At 39.9% G+C, this 27126-nt stretch overlaps 1 protein-coding gene across 5 annotated transcripts in view; it reads right to left on the bottom strand.

Moving 5' to 3' along the window:
* USP16 (ubiquitin specific peptidase 16) overlaps positions 1-27126 on the bottom strand; it is a 1120218-nt gene that overhangs the window by 687833 nt on the left and 405259 nt on the right. For all 5 annotated transcript variants that reach the window (XM_044071387.1, XM_044071383.1, XM_044071384.1 and 2 more), the window contains one exon: positions 15406-15493. In XM_044071387.1, coding sequence (XP_043927322.1) covers positions 15406-15493 — 88 coding nt within the window. The remainder of the gene's footprint in view (positions 1-15405; positions 15494-27126) is intronic.

Genomic DNA, 27126 nt, shown 5'->3' with positions numbered 1-27126 from the left:
GAGTAGTTTGGTGGTTGGTTCAGGAGATATTATAGTTCTATCATTTGAAGTAATAGTAAAGTTAAGTAGGGAGGCTCTGCGGGTGGGGGTAAATAGTAACATTTTTGTTTTTTTGGGGTTAAGGATAAGACGTCTTTGTAGGAGCCAGTTTTCAACTGTACTAAAGGTCATTTGGGTTAGTGACTGAAGTTCTGATTGAGAAGCAGCAGCGCATATGAGTGTGGAGTTGTCAGCGTATTGGATACAGTCAGCTTGAGGAATTACAGAATGAAGGTTATTTGTAAAGATGGAGAAGAGTAATGGGCCTAATATAGATCCTTGCGGGACCCCTAGAGTGACTGGGACGTGGGAAGATAAAGTATTTTCCCATAGTACAGCCTGTTGCCTGTTATGTAGGTATGATTGGAACCACTGTATAGTATGGTTGTCCAATGACAGGTTTTTGAGTGTGTCTATAAGGAGGTGGTGATTCACCATGTCAAATGCTTTGGACAGGTCAATAAAAACAGCTGAGGATAGAGTATCAATATTACGATTACTGTTAATATGGTTAGTGAAGGATACGAGAGCAGAGGTGGTGCTATGAAATGGTCTAAAGCCATGTTGACAGGCTGCTAAAAAATTGTGATCGGGTAGGTAGGTTAACAGTTGTATGTGTATACATTTCTCCATTATTTTTGCCAAAGGAGATAGAATAGCTATGGGCCTATAATTGGACAACTCTTTGGAGTTACCGCCCTTATGCAGGGGAATTATGTGAGAGACTTTCCAGATTAGGGGAATAGATCCTTCAGAAATAGTTCTGTTAATGAGGATGGATATAGGGTAGGCTATGACTTTAGCAGCTTTTTGCAGGTAATTTATCAGCAGAGAGAGTAGTGGGTTTAAGTTTCTGTATGAGGTTACAGATAAGTGAAGTGGGCACTGGCTGAAAATGAAATTGATGAGAATTATTGGTAAAGGTTGTGGCAGAGCCTGGGATGCTAGGGGATAGCTGGTTGGCTAGGGATTGTATGGTTTCAGTGAAAAAAGTATTAAATAAATAAAAATAAATAAATAAATAAATAAAAAAAAAGAGTCAGCTATTTGGATGGGATTGTTGTGGTCAGAGCCAGAGGGAGAGGGAGTACTTGAGCATCCAGGGTGTAGGAGGTTATTGATACCTCGCCAGAATTTTTGGGGATTATTTTGGTTGGTTTGTTGTAGTTGGTAGTAGTAGTTTCTTTTATCGGCTAATATGGCTTTTTTTGTTTCATTTCTAAGCTGTCTGAATTGCAGGTGGTCTGAGGAGCTTTTTTTGAGCGCCATTTGGCCCATTGTTTATTTCTTTGGAGGATTTTTTGTTTGGTCATTTTGGTGAGCCATGGTGCCTGTTTGGTTCTAATTCTAACTTTGCGTAATGGGGCATGGCTGTCTAAAATGGTTAGAAATTTAGAGTTAAAGTATTTCACGGCATTATCTATTGGGAGGTATTTCAGGGGTGACCAGTCACAGGTGACTAGTTCAGCTTGAAAGTGAGCAGGGTTAAAATTTTTGGTAGTGCGAATAGTTCTACAGATGGTAGAGTTTCGGATGACAGTTTTTGTTCTGATTAAATAGGTAAGCAAGTGATCACTTATGTCCTCAGGGAGGGTGCCTGTTTTACAGTTTAGTTGGGGGTATTAGTGAGTATCCAGTCGTAGTTTTACTGGTGCGGGTTGGGAATGTTATAGTTTGGGTAAAACCATATAAGTTGATATGAGTAGAAGGCTGCTCAGATATACAGGAGTTCCAGTTAATGTTAAAATCTCCAAGTATAATGGTTTCTTGGGGGTAGTTACTTGAGAGCCAGCTGAGGATAGCCTCTAATGTGTTGATGTTATTGCTTGGGGGAAGATAGACACATGATAGATATATGGCTTTGCTTTTGTTAAGCTGAACCTTAGTTAGAAGAATTTCTGCATTGTTGCAAAGTGGAGGTTTGGAGTCTAACAAGGTAACTTGTAATCCATTCTTATAAAGTATGGCTATGCCTCCTCCTTTAGTGTTACGGTCACGTCTTATGATATTATATCCAGGGGGTAGAACTGCACTGTCTTGTATTGATGGATTAAGCCATGTTTCAGACAGACAGAGGATGTCAAAGGAATAAACATCAATAAGGGCATGCAGGTGAGCTATTTTGTTATTGATGCTACGAATATTAAGATGAGCTATCAGGAGAGAGTTGGGGGGCTTGGTAAGTGTCTGTGTGATTGAATTTGTTGGTGTATCAGGCTGTGTAGCTGTGATAGTGGTAGGACCTGGGTTAGGGTGTATATCACCATCTAACAGGGAGTGGACCTGAACTTTTAGGATGAGTTGTAGAAGTTTAAAAATTAGGTTCTTATTTTTCTAGCTAGTGGGTTACATTGAGAGATGTGATGGAGTCTATGAAATATGGCTGCTGAGTACTTAGCTAAGCTGGGGAGGTTGCTAACACTATGAGTGGAGCTGGGGGTAAGAACAGAGGTGTGTGTGATGTGGGTATGCAGTCCTAGGAATCTATGGTGTTCGTAGAGAGTAAGTAGATAGGGAATGATAAGTATAATTAGGAGTAGTAATAAAGGTAAGGGTTTACAGGATCCTTGAGCCATTTGTTTAGGTTAAGGTGGTTAAATGTAGGGATATTTGTGGATAGAGTGGTAGGGTAATGGATAAAGGTAAATGAGTGTATTTACCTTTTATTTATTTATTTTTATTTAAAGGTAAATTACGGTGTATGTATATAAAAGAAACATGTAAAATATCTCTAAGAAGCCTTAGTAGCACATTCATGTCTGTCACTCCCATTACAGTAGTATGTTTGTAAAAAAAAAACACCCTAAACACATGTACCCTATGAGCTCTAGTACCAGTCAGTGTGTTCCTCCCTGGTGAAAAAAAAATGTGATCTAGTCTCTTGCTCAGAAAACCTTCATCTCCAGTACTATAACTCACATTATGTTTATAGTTTGTTTAGCAATCCCTGGTGGGATCTACAACTTCATCAGTCATGCATAACACTCTCTATACTCTCCCTGTTATTAATACAATTCTACCTTTATCATCTTTTTGCACTACCAGCAGCTCAAAACTCATATTTCTTTGTGAAAGTGCAGGAACACCCTTCGGGCCTCCTGCCAGATCTCATGAAAACCCAAATAATTTATACCCAAGGTTCTCTGGTTTCAAAATTCAATGTCATAAATATGTGTTTCTTGAAGTAATACAAACAGAGGTCTAAATTTCCTAATATATTGGATTTTTTTTTTTTTTTTTTTACAGAATTTGACAACTGATTAACTTTACATGATAAAAATGCAAACATAATGTATTACATAGCAGATCAGTATTACAATACCTTCCGCTCTAGCTTCAACCCTTAACCTTTGAATTCAGAAATTACAGATAGGTGCTGAATTAAAAAACAGGCACAACACTGTATTAACTGGTGTTGCATAATATGTCAACTTTGTGAGGACCATTTTTCTTGAATTCTAAGCAGTACAAAACTTCTTAAATGGTCATAAATAACATGAATCGGAAAACCAATGACAACATTAAATAACAATTTGTACAAACTTCCAAAGGCTGCAACATATTTTACATTTTCTCTAGTTTTCTTCCAAGAACAAGATCAGCTGTCTCTTAACTGAACAGAAATTCTGAGTGAACATACACAGCAGTTTTAGATGTAGCCAGACGAAGCCTGTTACAGTCTCTCTTAACGCATGATTTAGCCTTTCCATATCTGCCATCTACCCACTCATTAAGAAATGAAAACAAATATAATATTTTTCAAAGTATCTGACTCTCCTGAGTTAATTGCTCAGGCACATATAATGAATGGTTTCAGTATGGTCAAATTTACTTCCCCTTAACATGAAATGTTGTTGTTGTGTCTTTCTGCTTTTCCCGGTTAGGGGTTGCCACAGCGGAACTCCGGTCCGCTAATGATTGGCAGTAGATTTTTACGTGCAGAGTTGCCAGCCCTGACGCACAACCTTCAACGAAGGTACGCCCATTCACGCCTGTCTCCACACAGAAGACACTTTAGCTGAGAATCGAACAGGATAATGTCTTACTGTGAGGCGACAATGCTACCGCAGCACCTCCACCGCAGTTCAATCTTCTAAAATTACAAACACATTATTTTTATCTGTTAAGCCTTTTACAAATCACTGCACATCACATCTATCTCATACACTCACCACTAGACAGAAAGATGCTGTTCCTTGATAAACATGTTGTTTTATGCTCCTTCAAATGTTTCTTCATAATCTTCTTCTTTTGGCTTTTCCTGGTTAGAGGTCGGCACAGCAGATCACCTGTCCGCTTATGATAGGCAGTGGAGTTTTAAAGTGTCGAGTTGCCAGCCCGGTGCCCAACCTTCCACAGAAGGCATACACACTCATGCCTAGGTCCAATTTAGAGTGTCCAATCCACCTACAGCATGTCTTTAGGATATTAAACTGAAAAGGGCACAAGAGAGTTGCTTTTTATAGTACAGAGAAGGTATACAGGACAGGACAGGAAATAGGAGACAACAATTTCCTTCTCACGTGATGATATTATCAGTAGTGCAGGCACACTTCCTTACAATACTAAACCTTAAAGGTCACCATATACACCAAAAGATTTATATATGGTATATTATAAACTAACATCATGTGCACTACATTGTATACAAGTAAAATATGTTCTTGCATTAAAATCAGTCAGTCCTCAGCAACATATATCCAAGTTCTTTGAAAGGCAAGTACTGAGATTTGGTAGAACAAATATTAAAAATGCCCTTAATTTCAGGTAAATCTCAATACCCAAATTGTATGACTATCCAAAACCATTCAACTAATGCATGAAGCAGTGGATACAGCATAACCTCTGCATCTTCATGAGCATAAAATGTGACTGCTTCGCCACAAAGATTTTCTTTGAAGTAGACTGGCTGCATCAATTTAAATTTAAAATGTCCTCACCTGCACAGCTTCTCTGTACTATGAAAAGCAGTTTTCTTGTGCCCTGTTTCAGCTGAATAATCATGATCATACCACGTTCTTGTTTCTGCCACCTTTGCTTCTTTTCTGGAAGCCCACAAGTTTGACAAAATCATTTCAATAACAGGGATCTAGGAAATATTTTCTGGAGGGATTAAGGGGAAATACCCCATGGCCTCTCTTTCAATTCCTATCTCTACTCTTCTCTCAGCAGATCAGGCTTTCATGAACTTCAAAATTTCACCCCTCAACCTTTTCAGGTATACTTACGAAATGCAAGTTTTTACACCTACTTATACATTATATATCCACAATTTTAGCCTTTAAAAATTTCCGACACTGGTTCCAAGGTGGTTATTGTGCGTTACACCTTCATCTCCCCTTTAAATTTAATGGCTGGTCAGAATGATAACTCACGGTTGCTTCCAGTTCTTCCATTCTTTTAATTAGTGCTAACTGTGTGTAGTTCTGACATTACTAACTCAAAATTGTCTTCTTCTGTGCTGCCCAACATATTTTTAAGTCAACAAATTCATAGTATTCGTTTCAGGACAGTCCTCCTTAGTTTGGGATTAAGCCTGACATTACGGCAGCTCTCCAAACTGCTAGAATCATATTTTTTTTACTTGATTTTACCTTTGCATCACATATGCAGAATTAATCAACCATAACATCAGCACAGCCTCATAGATAAATTTATGACAGAGTTTATAGTCATTTAGAAGAAAACTCAGTCATGGCAATAGAAAAAAGGGTAACAAAACAAAGTCATATAAAGCAAAGGATCATTTGTTGTTATATAAAGTCATAATGGAGAACTGTAAAAAGGGGGGAAGAATCTAAATATGGTACAGAGAGATTTACACAAAAGCATTTGACAGCATCCCACATCCATGGATAAAGGACTACTTACAGATGTATAGGATACATCCCACATTGATCAATTACATTACAGTGACCATGAAACAGCGACAAAGCATTTTGCAACTAAGCCATGATAAAGGACAGATGATTATTCAAGGAATAAAAATTCAAAGGGGATAATCCAGAGCGACTCTGTCACCACTGCTCTTTTGCCTTGCCCTTAACCCATTCAGCTGTCTTCTTAATAGATTAGGTCGTGGTTACAATTTGGCTCCTAGACAGCAAAAAAGTGTAAAGACTTCTCATCTTCTTTTCGTTGATGTAAAACTGTATAGTTCATTAGATGAGGAGCTGAAAGCACAACTGGAAATGGTCAAAACTTTCTCAGATGATATAAGAATGTCATTTTGTCTTGATAAATGTGCAAAAGCAATGTTTAAAGCAGGAAAGCCTCAGCACCAAGAAAATATCAGCCTAAGATAGGAATGTGATATAAAGGAACTTGAGCAGGAGGGAATTTATAAATATTTGGGAATAGATAAAAGATTGATAATAAAACGTGAACAAATGTGAACAAAACTCAGTAAGAATTATTTTAGAAAACTAAAATTAATACTGATAACTGCTTTGGGATCTCGGAAGAAAGTCCAAGCTATAAACCATTTTTTAGACTTTTTGTTCTAACTTACAGTTTTGTGGTCACTGACTAGCTCCAAAAGGTAATGGATCAGTTGGACAGGAAAGCAAGAAAAATACTTCACGCTTATCAAATAATGCATAAAAATCAGTGTATACCAAGATTATATATCCCTCATTCTGAAGGAGGGATGGGCCTCCTCGAAACTGCATATATGGATCTGCAGTTCTACGTACACTGCATACACATCTGCTGACCTCACCAGATCCAAACATAGTGAAAGTTTTGAAACAAGAAGAGAACAAATCTAAGAGGACTTCTCTGCTTATTTTAGCAGAAGCATATTGGTGTCAAGCAGGAGGTAAATTTGAACCAAAAGGTGAAAGGTTAATATTAGTGTCCCAGGATAGTGGACTAAGTACAATAGATCTGTATTACAGAAATTTAGTAAAATTAATAAGATAATAGCCAAACAACTATCTGACTAAACACTGTCAGCTTGTACAGAGACAGAGAGGGAGGAAGGGAGAACTTCCAGGAGTCAAGGCTATGTCAGCTACAGTCATCCCAGTATGAATGACAATGTATGTGAGGTGAGATGAGGAAGGATGGGGGAGAGATGTTAATAGATCTCGTTATGGTGTTTGCATAACTTTTTTTGATGTTGTCGGTGGTCTTATGGAAAGACCATGACTGTATATCGTGAATTGGTACACAAGAAAAGAAGGCTGTAGATAAATCCACAGATCTAGTGGAATGAGCTGTTGGAACTGAAGGAAGTAACACACCTTTTTCTTTTTAGACAAAAAATATGCACCGAGGCAACCAGCATGAGCGAGTGGTTTTGGATACTCCTTTCCCCAACTTAACAGTTGAAAAAGATACAAATAATTGATCAGAATTTCTGAAAGGTTTTGTCAGCTGTACGCAAAAAGTAAGACGATGAACATCTAGCAAATGTATTGTATATTCACGCTTGTTTGAAAAATGGGGAAGAACACTGGAAGATATATGGACTAGTTAACAGAGGATTCTGAAGCCACCTTAGGGGGAGAAAAAGAGGGATTGTTTTTAGGCACATTCTGTCTTTGTGAAATATTAGGTAAAGAGATTTTCAGGACAAGACATGCAGCTCAGAAATTCTCCTGGCAGAAGTGACAGCAACCAGGAATAAAATCTTTCATGCTAAAAACTTTAGATCAACCCTAGCAGCAGATTTAACCAGGGGACCAGTCAATGCTTACAGTAAAACTGTAATGTCCCAAGGAAAAAATGCATTTCTAAGTGATGGTTGTAGTTCACCCAAGTGGACAGAGAATATCAAAAGCTAACTGCACTTTTATGGTGGAGTAAATGGCTCTGCATTGAAAAAGATGGGTGAGAAAGTCCAAAATTTGTGGTAGAGGAGCAAGGGGTCATTATTTTCACCCGTCCATACAGAAAATCTTTTCCATTTGCTTTTGTAAATTTTCCTAGTAGCAGGTTTTTAGGAAAGGGACAAAACTGGATAAATGAAGATGAAAATCTGGACTGTGGACTCATCACTGAAATTGGAGAAATCATGTAGTCACTTTCAGGGATTGAATGTTTGGGTGAAGCAACCCCGCCTGGTGAGAAAATAGATCTTGGTCTGAGCCAAGCACCAAGGGCCCAGACCACATGAGGCCACAGAAAGAGAAACCATACTTGTCAAGGCCAGTAAGGGGCTATGAGGATGACTGTGACCTTCATTGTAGATGCTTTCTGTAGAAACTTTGGAATCAGGGGCATCAAAGTAAAGGTATAAAGGAGTCTCAAGGGGCCAAGAATGATTACAGGAAAGAACTTGAAGCCTTTGTATTTTGGGAAGAGGCAGAGAAATCACAGCAAGATCGACCCCAACGGCTGAAAATCCATTCAGTTACTACTGGATTAGGGGACCACTTGTGAGGAGTAGAATTAACCTGTTCAACTTGTCTGCAAGGATACTGGATTTCCACAGATGTACATTGCTATCAGAAAGCACTGCCCATCGCCTCTCAACACAATGGATAAGATCTGGTTCCATACTGTTTGTTTATGTATGAAACAACTGCCACATTGTCTGTCTGGATAGAAATCACAACCAAGCAGAGAGAATTCTGAAAAGCCTACAGTGCTAGGAGAACTGCTTTCATCTCCAATACATCGATGTGTAGACTGGCCCATGTGCCTTGGACCGTCTTTCCAGATAATCCCCCCATCCCAGTAGGGAAGCATCCATGGTTACTGTGGCTTGGGGGGGAGAGAATCAAAGGTCGTTCATGTAAAACATGTGAAGATTCCAGCCACTACTATATATGTGTACTGCAAATTATCTTTAGTGACACTTGAAAAAACAAGTGTTGGTTCCTGATTGACCATTGAACTTCCAGAGACCATGAAATTACCCAGATGTGCCATGGACCCCAGAATGTGAAGAATTAGTTTTGCTGGTGGCTTCTGGTGGGAAAAAATGTCCTGGGCATTTTGGTGAAGTGATGCAACTCTTGAGTATGGGAAGGGGCTTGCCATCTGAAGTTTTGTGTCCAAACGTGCTCTGATAAACTCTAGTGACTACTGGTTGTGGCTTGGAGTTTGTTAGATTTACTGTAATCCCCAGGTCTGTTTACAGCTGGAGCAAAGAGTCTCTGGGTTGAATGAGAAGATTTCTGGTAGGGGCAGTGATGAGACAGTCATTGAAATATTTGAATACCTGGAAACTCTGCAGTCATAGACAATCTTCCACTACTACCATGCACTTGGTAAACACCTGGAGGGCTGTGTTGAGACCAAAGAGCAGAGCTCTGAACTAGAAATGACTGGCTCCCAGCTAGAAGTGAAGGTATTTTCTAAAGCATATGTCCATTTTTTACGCATCCTGAAGATCTATTGAGTACATCCAGTCATTCTTCCACAGGAGGGGAAGAATGAGCTGAATGAACCGTGACCATCTGAAATTTTGTTTGCTTCACAAAATTGTTCTGTTTAGGTCCCCATTTTTCTATGGCACTAAAAAGAATCTTAAATAAATTCTCGAACCTCTCAGGTCTGGAAGGACCTCTTTGATGACTCAGTTTCTTAAAAGCTTCTTCATTTCTGAAGCAGCTTATTCCCTTTGTGAGAATGAACATCTGGAAATCTTCTTGAATGTGGTGAAGGATATGGAAGAGAATGAAACAGCCTCTGGTAATGTTCTTTTAAACCCATTTGTCTTGACTGGTGGCAATCTAGGTTGTTGGGTGCAGGGATAAGCACCCCCAACTGCCTCCAGAGTGCTGAAAGGCTTCTCTGAGAAAGGACCTTTGAAGCCTTGATTTTGCAAGCCACTTCTGCTCTTTTGGCAACCTCCATTGTAATGGTTTTTCCCTCTGCTTTGAGGGGCTTTTTCTTCAGAAGTATCCAATGTAAATCCCTGGGATTTATGAAACCAAATTCTCTTGCCTCCCTTCTGGATTCTTGAGAAGGTCCTTTGAGGGGTGGAGAATTTGATCCCTACACCAAAATAAGGATTTTCTCACTTCTGGACTTAGTTTTTTTTAACTTTGGGAACAAAAAGGGTTGATCCAATTTAGGAAGCACTGAAGAAGGTTGTCCTGTAATCGTCCATAAAGTCACATAGCCACATCAGGCATGCCTCCTTGTGGAAATACCTGTGCTGGCTGCTTTAGATGCACCTTCTGTGGCATTAGAGAAAAGGCATACAGAGGCACTGGATAAAGATGTAGGGTAGCCAGCTGTGAATCAATAGATTTTCTGATCTGCAGACAAGGTCCCTGGGAGAGATTTGGTGATTTCCTTAGTCAAATCCCTGTGGAAAAACGTAACATGTGCCAAGTAATTGAGCAATCTCACCAAAAAGTAGACGAGGTATAAATACACTTCCCAAATCTGTCCAGTGCACATGATTCCCTGTCTGGTGGATGCACAGAAGAACTTTCATCTGCAAGTTCTTTCTTAGTGGCTGCAGCCACTACCACAGACCCCTTGCTCCAATGGGGATAGTCTTTGGGAGGAACAAGGAATCTGTCAGGTTTCTTGAGAACAGGCTCAGTTGTGTCTGCTTTCTTCCAAGTCCAAACACAGATCAGTTTGATCATCTCAACAGCTAGGGGGACCACCCAAGAAGAAGATGGGCCAGAAACAAAAGCTTCATGAAAAACTGACTCTTCCAGAGAAGGCACTCAGGAAGACCAACCCCCTTCTGAGAAGTTTGAGTATCTCTCCAAACTAAACATCCTCATGGAGGATCTAGGAGAATCTTCTCCCTCATCAAGGTCAGTGTCAGTGACATGGGACTCCACAGGAGAATCCAAGTGCTTCCATTTGTGCTTACCCTTGCTGTGTACCTCTTCAGTGGACTGTTCAGGAGAGGACTCGGGAGTTGATGCACTCTGTCCTAGGAGGACTGACTCAAGGATTCTGGACACTGGCTGTCCCAAAGGGACAAGCAAAGCAGGCTGCAGATCCTGGGAAATCCTATGGCGATCAGATTCCGAGGGGGTGGTCTTCTCTTTGATTTGATTTGAGAAACTGCTCTCTTGAAACCCTCAAATGCCGAGCTTGACACGGATCTGAAGGCCTTGCTCTAGCAGCCAAAATTCCTGAAGGTGGCTCAACTCTAGATGCTACGTGACTGGGATCCAAGTCTGACACCACAGTTGAACTATCAAGCACTGAGGCTCCTAGAGGAAGGAATACATCCAAAGTCCTTGGGTCCGATCCTACCCTGTTGGAGTCCATACAGATAATTTGGCTCTGGACTTCCTCAAAGAACTCAGCAGAGTCGAAGCTTTAAGGTCTGTTGGTTCCAGGGCAGACATGTTCTGGGTGAGAGTCAGATCCAAGGTCACTGATCTGCAAGGTCAGATTAAAGAAAGAGACATTAAAGGATATAGGGAAGTAGTAGCTCTGACAGCAGTAAAAGCTGGAAGGTCCCACTTTTGGATCTGGGTCCAAAGAATTTTCATCATGCTGTCCATGTCAGTTTCAGTGAGGCTCCTGCTAGACCTAGCTGGCCTAAGAGAAGAGGCAGAGAAGGGTGGTCTGCCCTGCAAAACTGGAGATTGAAGCCTGGGTGAGATATGATCTAGGGAAAACTTAGGTGGCATACGGGATCCTATGATTAGTGGATCTGAAAAGATCATCGACTTTAAAGGTATGAATATTTTTGGCACTGGAGCTGACAAGGCTGTCTGGTCTGGAGACCTTATCTTAGAAGTTTTAGACTTTTTGTTTTCCTTGTCTAAATCTCTGTGTTTTTATTCTGACTTGTCAGATACCTTATTGGCTAAAGAAGAAATGGAAAAAGAAGCAGCAGACTTCCCAATCCAGAAGAGAGATCATCTCCTGTTGAAGGCTGTAGCAGGCTCTTTAAAATAAGTTTATTCCTCCTTTCACTAATTGCCCATTGGTCAAAGGCCTTGCAAATGCAGCTGGAGATGTCCAGGTGTGACGGCTCAAAACAATAGATGCACTTGTCATTTGCTTCTGAGTTTGGAAGCTTGTGTGAGCAAGCTATACATTTTTTAAAGCCAGAAGGCTCATCTGCTACTCTAGAAGAAGAAAAGAGGAACACATACAAAATACCCTTTTTTAACAATTAAAGTAAATTAAACTAAGAAGAAAATGCTTTTTTTTTAAAGTACAGTCTCGTGCCAGGAGCAAGAAGGAAGAAAAAGGGAGAAAAATTAAGAGAGAGGAGGAGAGCAAAGTGCAAGCAGAGGGGTTGGATGTATGATAGAAGAATGAAAATTAAGCCCAAAAGAGAGCATACAATTTCTCCTGAGCACCAAAGATCCATCAATCGCTTCTGGAGGCAAACAAGATCTGAGGTAGTTCACTCCTTACACAGGGATTATGGGTAAGAGGAAGAGCCTGAGCACTGAATCCAAAGCTTAGAAGTTCCCAAGGTCAGCTCCGAAACCCATGTTGATGAATGGATGGAAAAGACAACAGATCTTAGAGTTTTAGTCTTGGAAGAAGAGGGAGCTCTGCTCCAATACTTCTCATGTTCCCTGTCATGACAGGAAGTCAACGTAAAAGTCTTTTAAAGCTACTTTGTTGCCACTCTCGCACTTAAAGGTAATGACTTTTCTGGGGATGGCATAAACTCCACAACATTTACATACACTTGAAACCATAGTAATTTTGCCTAATAAAAATATTAAGACCAAAGGGAAATATCTTTAATGTTTACCAACATCTAGGATTAACAAAACTGACTTTATAAACAGCTCATAAAATGGCAAGAAGATCTAAACATGTTATGAGGCAATGTTGACTTTATACAGTCTGGCTCAAGTGACCAATGGTTCTGAAATGACAAGAATTATTGAACAGGCCATGGGGCAAAGTTACCTTTACAAAGGCTGGCACCTCCCAGTAAATAAAGATCCACAAACCAAAAGACAGCTGGTTCACCTATGCTAACACTGTGCTGAAAAGCAAATAAACTGTCTGTGCAATCCAGTAATAAAAGTTCTGTTAAAATCCAGAATTTAACGAAAAGAATTAAATAAAACAAAATAAGAACAAAAATAATAAAAATTAAGTCCCTTGTCCAACGATAAGCACTTTCGAATAGTTCTTCTTCAGATCGTATAATCAAATGGGACATTCATCTGTATATATAAGCCAGTCAGAATTATTCACCCAATGAGAATATCAACACCAAGGTTCCAGCCAATCCATGTTTGGATTTCTCCATCTGATTTGCATAAACCGGGTTAACAATCCCATTCTCTAAATGGATGCCCCACACAGCTTGCTAATGTTCAGTACTAATGAAATATGCAATGTAGGTGATGTTAGTAACCAATAGCACTTCCAAAAGAAGTAACAGATGAAGCAGCTAGCTTTCATGCATACTTAGAAGCATGCCTCACACTAATGTACTGGAGTCAGAATATACAAAACAGGTGAACTAAACAGCCAATAGTGGCATCCAAGAAACAGCAAAAGACAAATCTGCCAGCCTTCATATATTCTTATCGAAAAACTTGTCAAATAATCCCAAAAGCAGTTCTTCACATATTTCTAATATTCAACAGAGGAAAAATGGCACGAACAATAAATGGATGATCTAAGTAGCCAATAGCGGCTTCCAAGGAACGGCAAAAAACAAATCTGCTGACTTTCATAAATTCCTATTATGAAACTTCTTTTCTTTAATCTAATTAACCCAAAAGAAGTTTTTCACATATCTCTGATGTCCAGTGATGGGGATGACAAAAAATAATATATATAGTAGTAAGCATCGCTATCAATAAAAAATAGACAATGTCATTAATAAAATTTCATTTCCCAAGACAGGAATATAGCAGGACAATTACTGAGTGACAATAAATGTCAAGGCTCCATGTCTTGCATGGCCACATTTATACCTCGATAAATTCACATGGTGACTGCCTATAAGTTTTTCCTGAGAAGAGTATAGGTATGTTATTTCACTCTAGCAATGTATGGAAATTTCAGACTTCATTTCATCCATCCAAAGTCAGTATATATAAGTTTCTGACTTCATCCCATCCATTCAAGATCAATAAGGAACTTTTACTAAAATTCCACCATCTCTGTTCAGATGTTTATCATACTGTCCAGTTTTGTTTTGATGAAACCAGAGCAGGAAAAATATGGGCATATTAAACTACAAATAGCATATGTCGACAGCATCAAATCTTCTAATCTTGACACTAACATAATCGAACATAATCAAACTTCCATTACGACATAAATGCTCTTATAAAGCAAAATAATAAGTATGTTATTTCACTATAGCAATGTATGCAAGTTTCAGACTTCATTCCATCCATCCAAGATCAATATGTATAAATTTCTGACTTCATCCCATCCATTCAAGATCAATAGAATATTTTACTAAGATTCCACCATGTCTCTTCAGCTATTTATCATTCATCACTTATGATCTTGTTAGCTCATGGTCGATCTGCATCTCTTCAGGACAGGTTTCAACGGTATAACACTATTCAACCCCGGATGTTGATCAGCTCTAAGGTTTATTATCCATTTGGTTTCCCTAAGTTCAGTTATGTTCTCAATATCCCCTTTTTTTGGGCCAATATATATGGTCTCTATAGCTTCATTAGTACTGAACATTAGCAAGCTGTGTGAAGCATTCATTTAGAGAATGGGATTGTTAACCTGGTTTATGCAAATTAGATGGAGAAATCCAAACATGGATTGGCTGGAACCTTGGTGTTGATATTCTCATTGGGTGAATAATTCTGACTGGCTTATATATACAGATGAATGTCCCATTTGATTATACGATCTGAAGAAGAACTATTCAAAAGCGCTTATCGTTGGACAAGGGACTTAATTTTTATTATTTTTGTTCTTATTTTGTTTTATTTCATTCTTTTCATTAAATTCTGGATTTTAACAGAACTTTTATTACTGGATTGCACAGACAGTTTATTTGCTTTTCGGCACAGTGTTAGCCTGGGTGAACCAGCTGTTTTTTGGTTTATGGATTATTTATTGGACAGTTCACCGCAGCAAAAGGGAATATCTTTTCATTTTTTTTTGTAGTAAATAAAGATGGTGATCCTGCTCAAGATGTACACAGTCATGAAGATGTGAGCATTTATGCTGCTGTGTAGAAAAGCACAGACCAAGTATGGAAGATTAGAGAAAAGCCTTTGGTTTACAGCTTCAACAGTCCTCCTCAAAGAAAGACTGCAGGAGACCACCATGAATAATTTGTCATTATATGAATATGAGATGACAACAGCCCCTGATATCAGACAACTAGAATTGAACTAATTCCATTTGCCTGCTGTCCAGATGCTTCATGTCTACCTGTGACAACCTGCTCAAAGAAGGGACACATTTTTTCATTGATTAAATACATTTTTAAATCATGACTAATACAATACATATTCTCACCTTAATCTCTTCTGTTCTCATACCATCTAGTAAGTAACGGAGAAGCTCGTGGCTATCTTGTTGCTGGAATCCTCTGAACCGTATTGCTCTAATTAATAAAAAAAATATTTTTTGTAAACAAATAATTATATTATACAAACACGTGACCAACAAATAGCTAGTATTTGCTAGAAATTTTGAAAAAACATTGGCAAAAAAAAAAAAAAAAAAGCACCAGGAAATGATGGGATAATGCATTCTTCAGATGGTAGTGCTGTTTAGATGTCATATCTGTTTAACCCAGAAGTCAAGCTATCCGATAAGACCAGTTAATAAAAGCAGCACAAGTACTATAACAAAAATCTTTGCAAGAACGGTGGTAACCTGATGCACCATATGACAGCTCATGGTGGTATGATGTAAACTGCTTGCATTCTTTCTATTATGGCACTTGATTTTTAAATGGAAGTTTTATACTACACAATCTGGTGTGTAATGGTTTACAGCTTTATGGGCTCAGGACCTTGAAGCAATACTATTCCATCGTGCAAGTTTGCACATCCCTCCCGTTCTTTTTTTCTCCAGCTGATCATGTTTCTTTCCACTCCCCAAATGCGGTGCCATATGTGAACTGGTGATGCTCCAAACTGCCTGTAGGCAAGCAAACCATTTGTAAGTGCATGTGTATGCCACATGATGGGCTGGCCTTCCATTCAGGCTTATTCAAAATAGTGTGCTCACTAAGTGACAGGAAAGGCTCCAGCTTCCTTGTGACCCTGCACTCGACTAGGTGGGTTATCAGAGAATGAATGAGTTAGTGAATGAAGAACTTTAGTAAAAAGGACATTGAATCAGGCTTAGCTACATGAAACATTTCAAGTCATCCTGTTACATTTTCACAGAGTATAAAAGAAACATAAAATTATATTTAAATAAGATTAATACTTACCGTTTTGTTATAGTAAGAGCATCTGCATACTCAAGATACATTGCTAAACACATCTACTTCTATTTTAAAATAGCAACAAAACCAAATAATACAAATTACATTGATTCATATCTTATTTATATGAATTTCTCTGTAGCTTTAAGAAACTAAGCAGTGAAAGAAACCCATTTTACCTATTACCACACCAGTGTTACCGAGTAATTGCTGCCTGTTAGTGACAAAATCCAAAAAATAATTTTTTTGATAAAGCAAAAACAAAAGAGGATGAATTTTTTTGATAAAGCGAAAACAAAAGAGGATGAACCAGACCAGACAGCTGACAAAAAATAATTCCATTTAATGGTAAGTGCTTTCGCAGCACATCCAGCTGCTTCATCAGATACACAAAAAATGCAATGCCTTACTTTTAAACTAAAAACAACCAATACAATCATTTGTTCAATTACATGGAGTAATAAATGCAATCCTTGCATAAGGACATATACAAAAGCATATCTATAATCAGTTTAAAAATGGTCATCTAGGCAGTAACATTTAGAAACAAACACACTGCACATTATCTGCTGCCTGCTGTGGTCTGGTTCATCCTATTTTGTTTTTGTTTTATTCTTGTTCAGTTGTTGGTTGAACCAATTATCTAAACCACATTCTTGTTTTTCTGCAATTTTTTGATAACCTTATTTATTAACAGTTTCTATTACAACAGAGTAAGAAGTGTTAGTATTTTTCAATCAGGGAAACTAATGAAAAACTTGTGGCAAGCAAAAACAGCAATCGTGCAACCTGAAAGGCAATACTGTCCTTAAAAAAATAAATAAAAAAATAAAACATTCCTAACTATGAACAAGGTATATAACTAATCCACGTGTAAGCCACAATACATATGTGAGCTCTTATTCTTCACAACAAAGTCATCTTATAGTTTGAGGGTGTATAATTCTAAAGGAATATCATAAAACAGCTTACATGAAAGAAAAAGGCCTTGTTTCTTAAACAATATGGCACGTTTACTTACACAACTGTACTATATCCTTTATATGGATCACTGCTGCAGTAGCCTAACCTATATTGGAAGATGACCACAGCTTAATATAATTGGGAAGAAGAAGAATGAGGGTCTAGGAGCCCCTGGAGAGTGGTCTTAGCAAAGCCTGTCCTAGACTAGGTGAAGCAATCAAGTTCATTGTGCATTGCTAAAGGCTGCACAGAGGACCAAGGTGCTGCTTCTATAATACTTCTAGAATCCAATCCTTTTCAAAAAGCCACAGCTAAAGCCAAGGGTCTGGTAAAAAGACTCTTGCCTCTGCCTGGAATCGATTTGTTGTGGTGGGTGTAACAAAGGGTAATAGCATGAGATGACCCTTTTGAAATGGTCTGTTTAGACATGGGTTTTCCTTTTTTCTTAATTTCACAAGAAATTAACTGATCAGAAGTTCTGAAAAAATCTGTTCTGTCAAGATAATACCAGTGTTGTCTGTGGGCATCCAAGGTATAGAGTATCCTTTCTCACTCATCTTTAGCTTCTGGAAAGACAGGGGGATGGATAGCTTGGCTTAAAGTAAACTCTGGTAAAATTGGTTTAAAGATAAATAAAGGATTAGGGTAGCCCAATCTTTATGGAAAATGAGATAAGGTTGACCTGCCATGCGAGACTGCAACTTAGACACTCTCCTTGCAGAGGTCAGAGAAATCAGTCAAACTGTTTTTCCTTGCCGAGAATATCAAACTACCCTGATAAGCTGGTTCAAATGGAGCAACAGTTAGTTTTCCTAACACAAAATTAAGATCCCAAGGAGAAGCCACCTGTTTTCTAGGAGGCTTCACATGAAACACCTCTTTCAAAAACATTTTCAAATGAGACGGCATTGAAAGAGGAAAATCCATGGGAAGACATACTGAAATGGCTAACAAATGAACATTGCTTGAGAAATAAGACAGGCTATTGGATAGCAACTCACAAATCATGTAAAACCAGGGAAATACTAGCAGTGAATGGGTGCTGGTGCCTTTCTTGGCATCAACTAAAAAAAAAATTTATTTACTAATGTATAACTTTCTAGTGACAGGCTTTATTGCCTCCATTAATACCTGTTGCACGTCCTTATAAAAAAGGTGCCTAAAAGGTGTAGAAATTCTACCATCCAGGGAGTCAGTTGTAGTTGTTTGGAGTTGGACTGTATCAGACACCTCTGTTACTGTATGAGTAAATCCAGTCTGTGAGGAAGCTTGTGGTAATTGCCTCTGGCCTTTTCCAAAAGAAGGAAGAGCCACTATTATCTGGGCCTGAAGGGAGTTACCAGAATGATCTTTGGGGGTGTCCTTCTGAATCTTCAGAATGACCCTTGATATTACTGGAAAGGGTGGAAAAGCATATAGAAACAGTCCTATCTAAGAAAAAGAAAATGCATCTGTCTTCCAGGCCTTCCTGCAAGGAGTGCTGGAGCAGAATTTTGCTAAATGATTCTTATTAGCAAAGGCAAACAAATCTACATGAGATGTTCCTTGCAGCTGGATCAATTTTTGGAAGACCCTCTAACTCAATTTCAGTTCATGAGCGTCTGTCCTGGTCCCGTTTAGCTTGTGTGCCACACAAGTTTGCTATTATGGTATGGAAGATGCCTGTACAGTGGGGTTATGCTGAAAAGCTACATATGGATTTCCCCTTACTTGTTTATGTATCACATCACTTTGATGTTTGTAAACACTTGGAGAGGTCCTGGGGGCCACAGATGATTAAGAGAGATGACAGCATTTATAAGAGAAAGGGTCTCCAGTAATCTTCTTTCTTTGTCACTAGAAACATCCTCTAATAAAACTACTCCCCTATCTAATGATGAGGGACAGCTATCACCTCCTAAACAAGTGTATGCTAAAAGACAGGAGACAGAAAAAAAGTCTAGATGGTGGGTGAGGGAGAATCACCCGAAAAGGTAAAGTAGACTCCCAGTGCCATCTGTAACCTTGATGGATTACTCTCAGAACCCATCTGTCTGAAACTGTTAACAAAGACAGAAATGGAGGCTGAGACTTTCTGGAAAGATTAATGGACTGCCATGATGTGAGGGGGGAGGGAAGTCATTCAGGCTTACTATACTTGTCCTTTGTTCTGGGGTGGTCCTGTTTTCTTTTTGGAATTTCCCTGTTATTGCTTTTGCTATTGCTTGCTGGGACTGCTTATTTTGCTTTTTCAGGAAAGTTGCAGAGGGAGTATTAAATCCTTTGACAACTTAGAAGAGCAGGGCTGAAAGATTCATCAGCTTACGTCTCTCTCTTCAAACTTTGTAATAATGTCTCCAGTAGTTCTCTATCAAAGATCCTGGCTGTTAGTCATTGCCTGAGGTGTATTTCCATTGCTGTAATTCCATTACAGACTGCATTTCTGTGAACTACTGGAAAGCTGATAGATTTGCTGTGAGCTACAGAGTTGGAATCTATTCCAAACTGATAAGTACACTTTTTGTAACTTAATTTGCACTGTGCTGTATTTATACACTTGCCTATCATTTACAGTGATGCTGTATTGTTTCTGTCTCTTGTTGTCTCCACCGTGTTTCTCCTACCCACCCTCCCTGTTCTTGTCTTGGTGTTAATCTTGGTGGCTTTGAAACTGCCCTCCCCTCTTGTAAGTTTGTATTTGGATACTCATTCTGGGCCCATCTCATTTGCTCACTCAAATGAGTGCAGTGAGATCATATTCTGATTTCAGGCACTCCTACTGTGTACAAAGAGAGCATTTGAGAACGACAACCACTGTAGCCTCTTAATCCTGCTGTGTTCCCTCCTTCAAAAAAAAAAAAAAAAAAAAAAAAAAAAAATATATATATATATATATATATATATATATATGCATATATATATATGTGTGTGTATGTATATATATATATATATATATATATATATATATATATATATATATATATATATTCAACTGCTCTTACTGTAACTGTCTTAGTTGCTGTTCTGCGTGCTATCTATTCAGTTGTTCTTACTCTGCACTTATTACTGCTTGTTAGTAGTCTTCTAATTTAATGCCTTCTGCACTTGTTTTTTAATCATTTGTTAATTTAATTGCATTTAATTACACTGTATTTGCTGTAATATTGATGCACGTGTGCTAGCCTGCACTGCATTTGAATTGTATTTACTGCTGTTTTAGCTGCTTTTCTGTAAAAAAAAAAATCGTAGCTTGTTTCCTGCCTTTCCTGTAACTTGTCTAGTTCAGACTCAGACTTGCTGTATCCAGGACTGTTTGTAAGCTCCTGAGCCCCCCAAGCTTTTCTGTGTTGGAGGGAAGCCTTCTAGCTTATCAGTGGGAGTGGGAAGCACTAGGTAGCCTATCTACCACAGGAGGAGAGGTTTCTGGTCCAGAAATTGTAGTGTATTAGCCGTTTGGGAAGCTCTTCCATCTCTTTCAACCTTCTGATTCAAAACCCTGTGTTTGCGCTTGTTTCCTGCCTTTCCTGTTACTAGTCTAGTCCAGGTACAAATTTACTGTATCCAGGACTCTTTGTAAGCTTCTGAGCCCCCCAAGCCTTTCTGTGTTGGAGGAAAGCCTTCTAGCTTATCAGTGGGAGTGGTAAGCATTAGACAGCCTATCTACTACGGGAAGAGTGGGTTTTGGCCCATAAATTGTAGTTTATTGGCCGTTTAGGCAGTTTTCATCTCTTTCAACTTGCTGGCTTAAAAGCCTGCGTTTGCGCTTGTTCCCCACTTTTCCTGTAACTAGTCTAGTCCAGGTACAGATTTGCTGTATCCAGGACTCTTAGTAAGCTTCTGAGCCTCCCCAAGTCTTTCTGTGTTGGAGGGAAGCCTTCTAGCTTATCAGTGGGAGTGGTAAGCATCAGGGAGAATATCTACCACAAGAGGAGTGGTTCTGACCCTGAAATTGTAGTTTACTGGCAGTTCGGGCAGTTTTTCCATCTCTCAACTTTCTGGTTTTAAAGTCCGTGTTTGCGCTTGATCCCCTCCTTTCCCGTAACTAGTCTAGTCCAGGTACAGATTTGCTGTATCCAGGACTGTTTGTAAGCTTCTGAGCCCCCCAAGCCTTTGTGTTGGAGTGGAGTCTTCTAGCTTATCAGTGGGAGTGGTAAGTACTAGGTAGCCTGTCTACCACAAGAGGAGTGGTTCTTGGCCCAGGAATTGTAGTTTATTGATCATTCGGGAAGTTGTCCATCTCTTTCAACTTTCTGGTTTAAAAGACCACATCTGCGTTTGTTTCCCATCTTTCCTGTAACCAATCTACTGGAAAGCACTAGAAAGCCTTAAACTGATATAAGCCTTCTAGCTTAAAAGAGAGACTTTGGAGTGATTATCAGTTTTCTGTATTTTCTTGCTGTACTTAACTGTTTTCCGCCTAAATGCTGATTTTCCAGCGCTTATTGTGATTTAAAAACTTGTTTTTTTTCACATATTGTACTTATTTGACTGCCTGCACTTTTAAAAATTAGTTTTTTTTTAAATAAATTGTGTAACTGTTGTAGGCTACACACTAAAGTACGATAGCCTTTTCAGATCGCTTGTAGTCGTTTAAAGCTGTTTTAAGTGTACTTTTTACTGTTTTTGCCTTATCTTTTCAAAAACACAAATGTTCTTGTTTCCCATCTTTCTAAGCTAGTATAGTCCAGTTTTCAGGCTAGTGCTGAATTCAGGGCTGTGTTGCAAGTTTCTGAGTTGCCCATACCTTACTTGGATAGAGGGAAGTTTCTCTGTTCACCTGTGAGAGAGGGGAACTTTGAGCAGCCATCTGTCCCTGGAGGAGTGGTTCCAGCCCCGAAGTTAGTAGTTTAAAAACCTCGTTTGCACGGTTTTGTGCGCTGGGTAGCACCGGTTAGCTAGGGCTAAATTATTCCCGGCTCCACTAAGCTTCCTCTTCAGTTTTTCACTTGAAACTAGTCTAGCATTCAACCTAAGCACTCAAAAAGCATCCTACAGTCCAGCACTTGCTCAGACCTAATAGCAAGCACTAATATACCCCAACACTCTTTATCCACCCCTCACCAACCAAGCGACTAAGCAGCTCATCCTACTATTCAGGCATGACCAAAGGGCAACTTCAGGTGTACTCTCCAGTCCAGCTGGTGAACCTGGGTATTCTGAGGCAATGTTACAACTGCCTCATGTACACAGACAGCCCTCTCCTCCTACCACAAAACACTAACATATGTGAGAGATGCAATTATACAGCCAAACTGGAGGCTAAGGTCTCTCCACCCAAGACTGGAACAGTCAGTTATGAGGAGAAGGTTAACACTTGCACCACACCTCCAGCCTCACACAGACCTACTAAACCAGCACTGGCAAAAAATACACATAAATACTCAAAATCATATTCGGAGGCTCTAAATAAAAACCTGCAAAAGCATCAGAGAGCTCCAAAGCAGACACCCAAAAATTTTGCACCTCCCGTCACAAACCAGACAACACATAAAACACAAAATCAATGTGCCGCGCAATCACAGCCCTTAAGGCAAAATAACATACCTAACACATTAGTAATAGGTAACTCTATAGTCAGGCACACTGACGCCCCACTCACTAGACTGGACAAGGAGAAGGTTACTGTTAGCTGCCTGTCGGGAGCCAGAATCCGCCACATAACACAAGCACTCAGGTCACTCCAGAACAAGTGCAAATATGACTCTGTCATTGTTTATGCTGGTGTGAATGACCTGAGACGTACCTCCCTGGACTACATGAAAAGAGACATGGAAGAGCTCTCTGATCATGTAGCCCAGGCAGGTATGACCCTGACCCTGAGTAGCATCCTGCCCTCACCAAGAATGATACCTCAGTATAAAGAAAAAATTATCAATTTCAACAATTGGCTAAGCTTCTGGTGTCATTCAAAGGGGATCCAGTGTCTGCCAGCCTGGGATGACATACTCGACAAACCACGTTGCTTCACAAGAGACGGCTTTGCACCTGTCATCCCTTGGCTTTTGAATACTATCCAAGACTCTTGCTGCCCCCATAGTGCCTTTTTTAGGCAAGGCTCAAAATTCAAACCCACCTCCGTAAACAGCACAAATAAAAAAATGAGGGTTATGCTACACAATGCCAGCAGTTTAAATCTTATTGTCCTTATTGTTCTGATGAAGTCAACTCGTGTTGATGAAAGCGCTAAACACAATGAAATATTTTGAGTTGAGAATTTTTTTTAATAATAAAGAAACAGTTTAAACATTCCAGGTACCAGTGTTACCGTCTTGGTGCTGTATTTTGGTTCTTTGTGTTATTTCGCAGCACCTTCCACTTTACTTTGCACCTGAAGCATCTCAGATGCATTATGTTGGGCTACCAGTCTGGAGGTCTGCGCATCCTTTATGAATATGGAAACACCACTGCCTTTGGAGCTTCGGTCCAAGTTCTAGGGCCAAAAGGTGTGGAATGAGTTATAGCCTGGTAGTGCAAGGGTGCCTTCTGCTACCTTGAACCAGGTCTCTGTTACGGCACAAATGTCGATGTGCTCCATTTTAAGGAGTGCTTCAAGTGAGTGCATTTTGAGATTTAGACTTCTGGCATTGAGCAGCATGACCCTCAGACTGCATTTGTTTGTAGCTGTTACGGTGGTAATTTGGTCTTTGGAACACCACCTAAAAAAGGCACTAAAGGGGGTGGCAAAAGTCTTGGCCAGTATCCGGAAGCTTAGGGGTGACAGATGCAGGCCATCTCTGGCAAAGCATCAAGGTCCCTCAGTCATGTCATCCCAGACAGACAGAATATGGATCCCCTTAGAATGACACCCAAAACTTAGCCAATAGTTGAAATCAATCATTTTCTGCTTGTACTGTGGTATCATTTTGGGTGATGGTAGGATGCTGCTCAGGGCTAGGGTCATACCCGCCTGGGCTACATAATCTGAGAGCTCCTCCATGTCTCTTTTCATGTAGTCCAGGGAGGTACATCTCAGGCCATTCATGTCCACATGTACAATGACAGAGCCATATTTGTACCTGTTGTTGTGGGACCTGAGTGCGTGAGCTATGTGGCGGATCCTAGCACCTAGCAGACAGCTGACTGTTACTTTCTCCTTATTCAACCTAGCGAATGGGACATCGGTGTGCCTCACTAAGGAGTCACCTATGACTAGTGTGTTGGGCATGCTGTTTTGCCTTAGGGGCTTTGGTTCAGTGGCACACTGTTTAGGAAAGTTATGTGTCTTGTAATTAGTGTTGTTGTGGTGAGTGTGTTTCTGCCTTAGAAGTCTCTGCTGTTTGGGTAGATTTTTATTGAGAGTCTCCACAAAGGTGGATGTGCGTTATGTGTTTTTATGTGAAGGCAGTGCTGGTGTGTGTTCTGGAGATCTATGTGTTCCATGTGGTGTGGTGCAAGTGTTGACCTTCTCCTCTTGACCAGCTATTCCGGTCTTGGCTAAAAGTTTCTGAAATTCTAAACAAAAGACTAGAGCTCCAATCTGAATTTACCTCAACCCTACTGCCCAGGTCTTCTTGTGGTTTTAAAAGGCTTTGTCTCTGACTTCCTCCCCTTAGCGTAACTGGACTTCCAAAGTCCCTCCCTCTGCACTTTCATTGCTATTGTTGGTTATGTAACCTACTGAAGTACTTTCCCACTCACTGTTTCCATATATCCATAATACTAAGTGGCCACCCAGCAAACCAATATTGCACTTGAATAACTCTCCCTTACTACAAGAGCACTACTATCAAATCTTAGTACAATCTAACCTAGTCTAATGCCGTCCCCAGGGACCACCCAAGGAGAACTCTGTATAACCCAGTCAATGGCATACAGTAGCCCACCGAAAATATGCATTTGGACAACATGGATATACTATTTTCAAATGTCTCTGAAGCCAGTTTGGTAGACATTGGCATACTGAGACAATATAGCAATTGTCTCATATTTGCAGGCAATCATTTAATCCTTAAAGACACAAACACAGTATGTAATAGATGTACGTATACAATTTCACTTGAGACAAAAATCTTTCACACATACAAGGTTGTCAAGAACACATACATGCACACAGTGTCCACCAAACACAGTGTCCACCACACACATGCAAAAAACAATCTTCCCAAACCTCAAAGACCTCCTAATCCTATAAACTACAGTGTCCATCCTCCGCAATCTCTAAAGCACTCACCAAAAGAAACATCAAACACCACATATACATCTACACCCAATGGAGCCCCAAGTGCAAAGCTCATAAGGGACTCCATGATACGGCTCATAGATACCCCACTCACCAGACAGAAAGAACAGTTTTGCACCTACCATAAATGTAGATGTTCGAGTGTTCACACTGCTGCAGTCATCACACTTGGGTTATCCTGCCGTCAGGCGGTCCAGCAGTCGGCCAGAGTTCCAAAGTCTTGGTCCAGCGTCGGTTGCTGTCGCTTCTTCCCTGACGTCAGTGCGCCAGGGGTATATAATATGCATCCAACGCCATTTTCTTCAGATATCAGGTGCCCCCAAGTAGGTAGGCAATACATACTGCTAATCAAAAATAAGCATATAAAATAAAAACAATACCTTCAGTTACCAGCAAATACACCCCAAAGGTTGTATAGGATAGAAATGTAGAGATAGGTTTAGCTAGTTCAGAGGGGATGGAGGGAGGGAGGGCAACCTGGACTGCAGCAGTGTGAACACTCGAACATCTACATTTATGGTAGGTACAAAACTGTACTATGTTCATCGTGTTACACTGCTGCAATCATCACACTTGGGTTGAATCCCAAAGCTAAGGTTGGGTGGCTGGTCTATAAAGAGTTAGGATTGGCTAGGAGGCCCTGCAGAACTGCAGTGGCAAATCCTGCTCTGGATTTAGAGTAAAGAGGCAGGTAATAATGCTTGGTGAAGGTGTGCACTGAACTCCAAGTTGCAGCCTCCAAAATTTCCTTGGTAGGTACTCCTCTGAGGAAGGCTGTTGAAGTGGCTGTTGCCCTGGTGGAATGAGGCCTAATGTTATTAGGGACTGATTTTCCATGCTGTGTGTAGCAGTACCGAATACAGTGTCCTATCCATTTGGATATAGTCTGCTTTGAGATAGCTTTGTGATCCTGCAGCATATGCTACAAACAGTTGTTCAGTTTTCCTGAAAGCTTTTGTTTTGTCCAAGTAGAAGCGTAGCTGTCTGTGTATGTCCAAAGAATGCAGAAGTTTCTCCCCTTTATTTTGGGGGTTTGGATAAAAAGTTGGCAAATGGATGGTTTGATTAAGAGCCACACTAGATACCACCTTTGGCATGAAGGTAGGGTTTGTCCTTAAAGATACCCTGTCCTGATGAGAAATTATAAAAGGTTCCACTGCCATTAATGCCTGTAGCTCTGAGACTCTTCGTGCTGAAGTTACTGCCAGGAGCAGAGCTGTTTTCCATGATAAAAATTTTAGATCGGCTGTATTGGCTGGCTCAAAAGGTGATAGGGTCAGTTTTTCCAAAACTAAATTGAGGTCCCAAGTTGGTGTTGGTGCTCTCCGGGGCAGTCTTATGTTTTTAGCCCCTCTGAAATGCTGCTTTAGCAGGGGATGAGAGAATAAAGGAGGATCCGTGTTGTAATGTACAGAAATGGCAGAGGCGTGGATCTTAATTGATGAAAAGGATAGGTCTCTGTCCAGCATCTCAGTTAAGTATTGTAAAATCTGAGGAATGTTTGGAACAAGAGGGTCAAGGCTGTGAGCCTGGTTCCAGGCGCAGAATCTCTTCCATTTTTCTGAGTAAGCTTTCCTGGTGCTAGGCCTCCTGGCCTCCAAAATGACATCCATAACAGCTTTAGAGAGAGGTATTGCCTGTTTGACTAAAGTATCTGCCATGCAGCCAGGTTTAGGGT

Source organism: Protopterus annectens, chromosome 5.part0, assembly GCF_019279795.1.
Source record: "Protopterus annectens isolate FY-2018-M chromosome 5.part0, PAN1.0, whole genome shotgun sequence".
Classification (NCBI taxonomy): Eukaryota; Metazoa; Chordata; order Ceratodontiformes; family Protopteridae; genus Protopterus; species Protopterus annectens.
The sequence above is the reverse complement of the archived record's forward strand: the minus strand, read 5'-3'. Positions and strand labels throughout refer to the sequence as shown.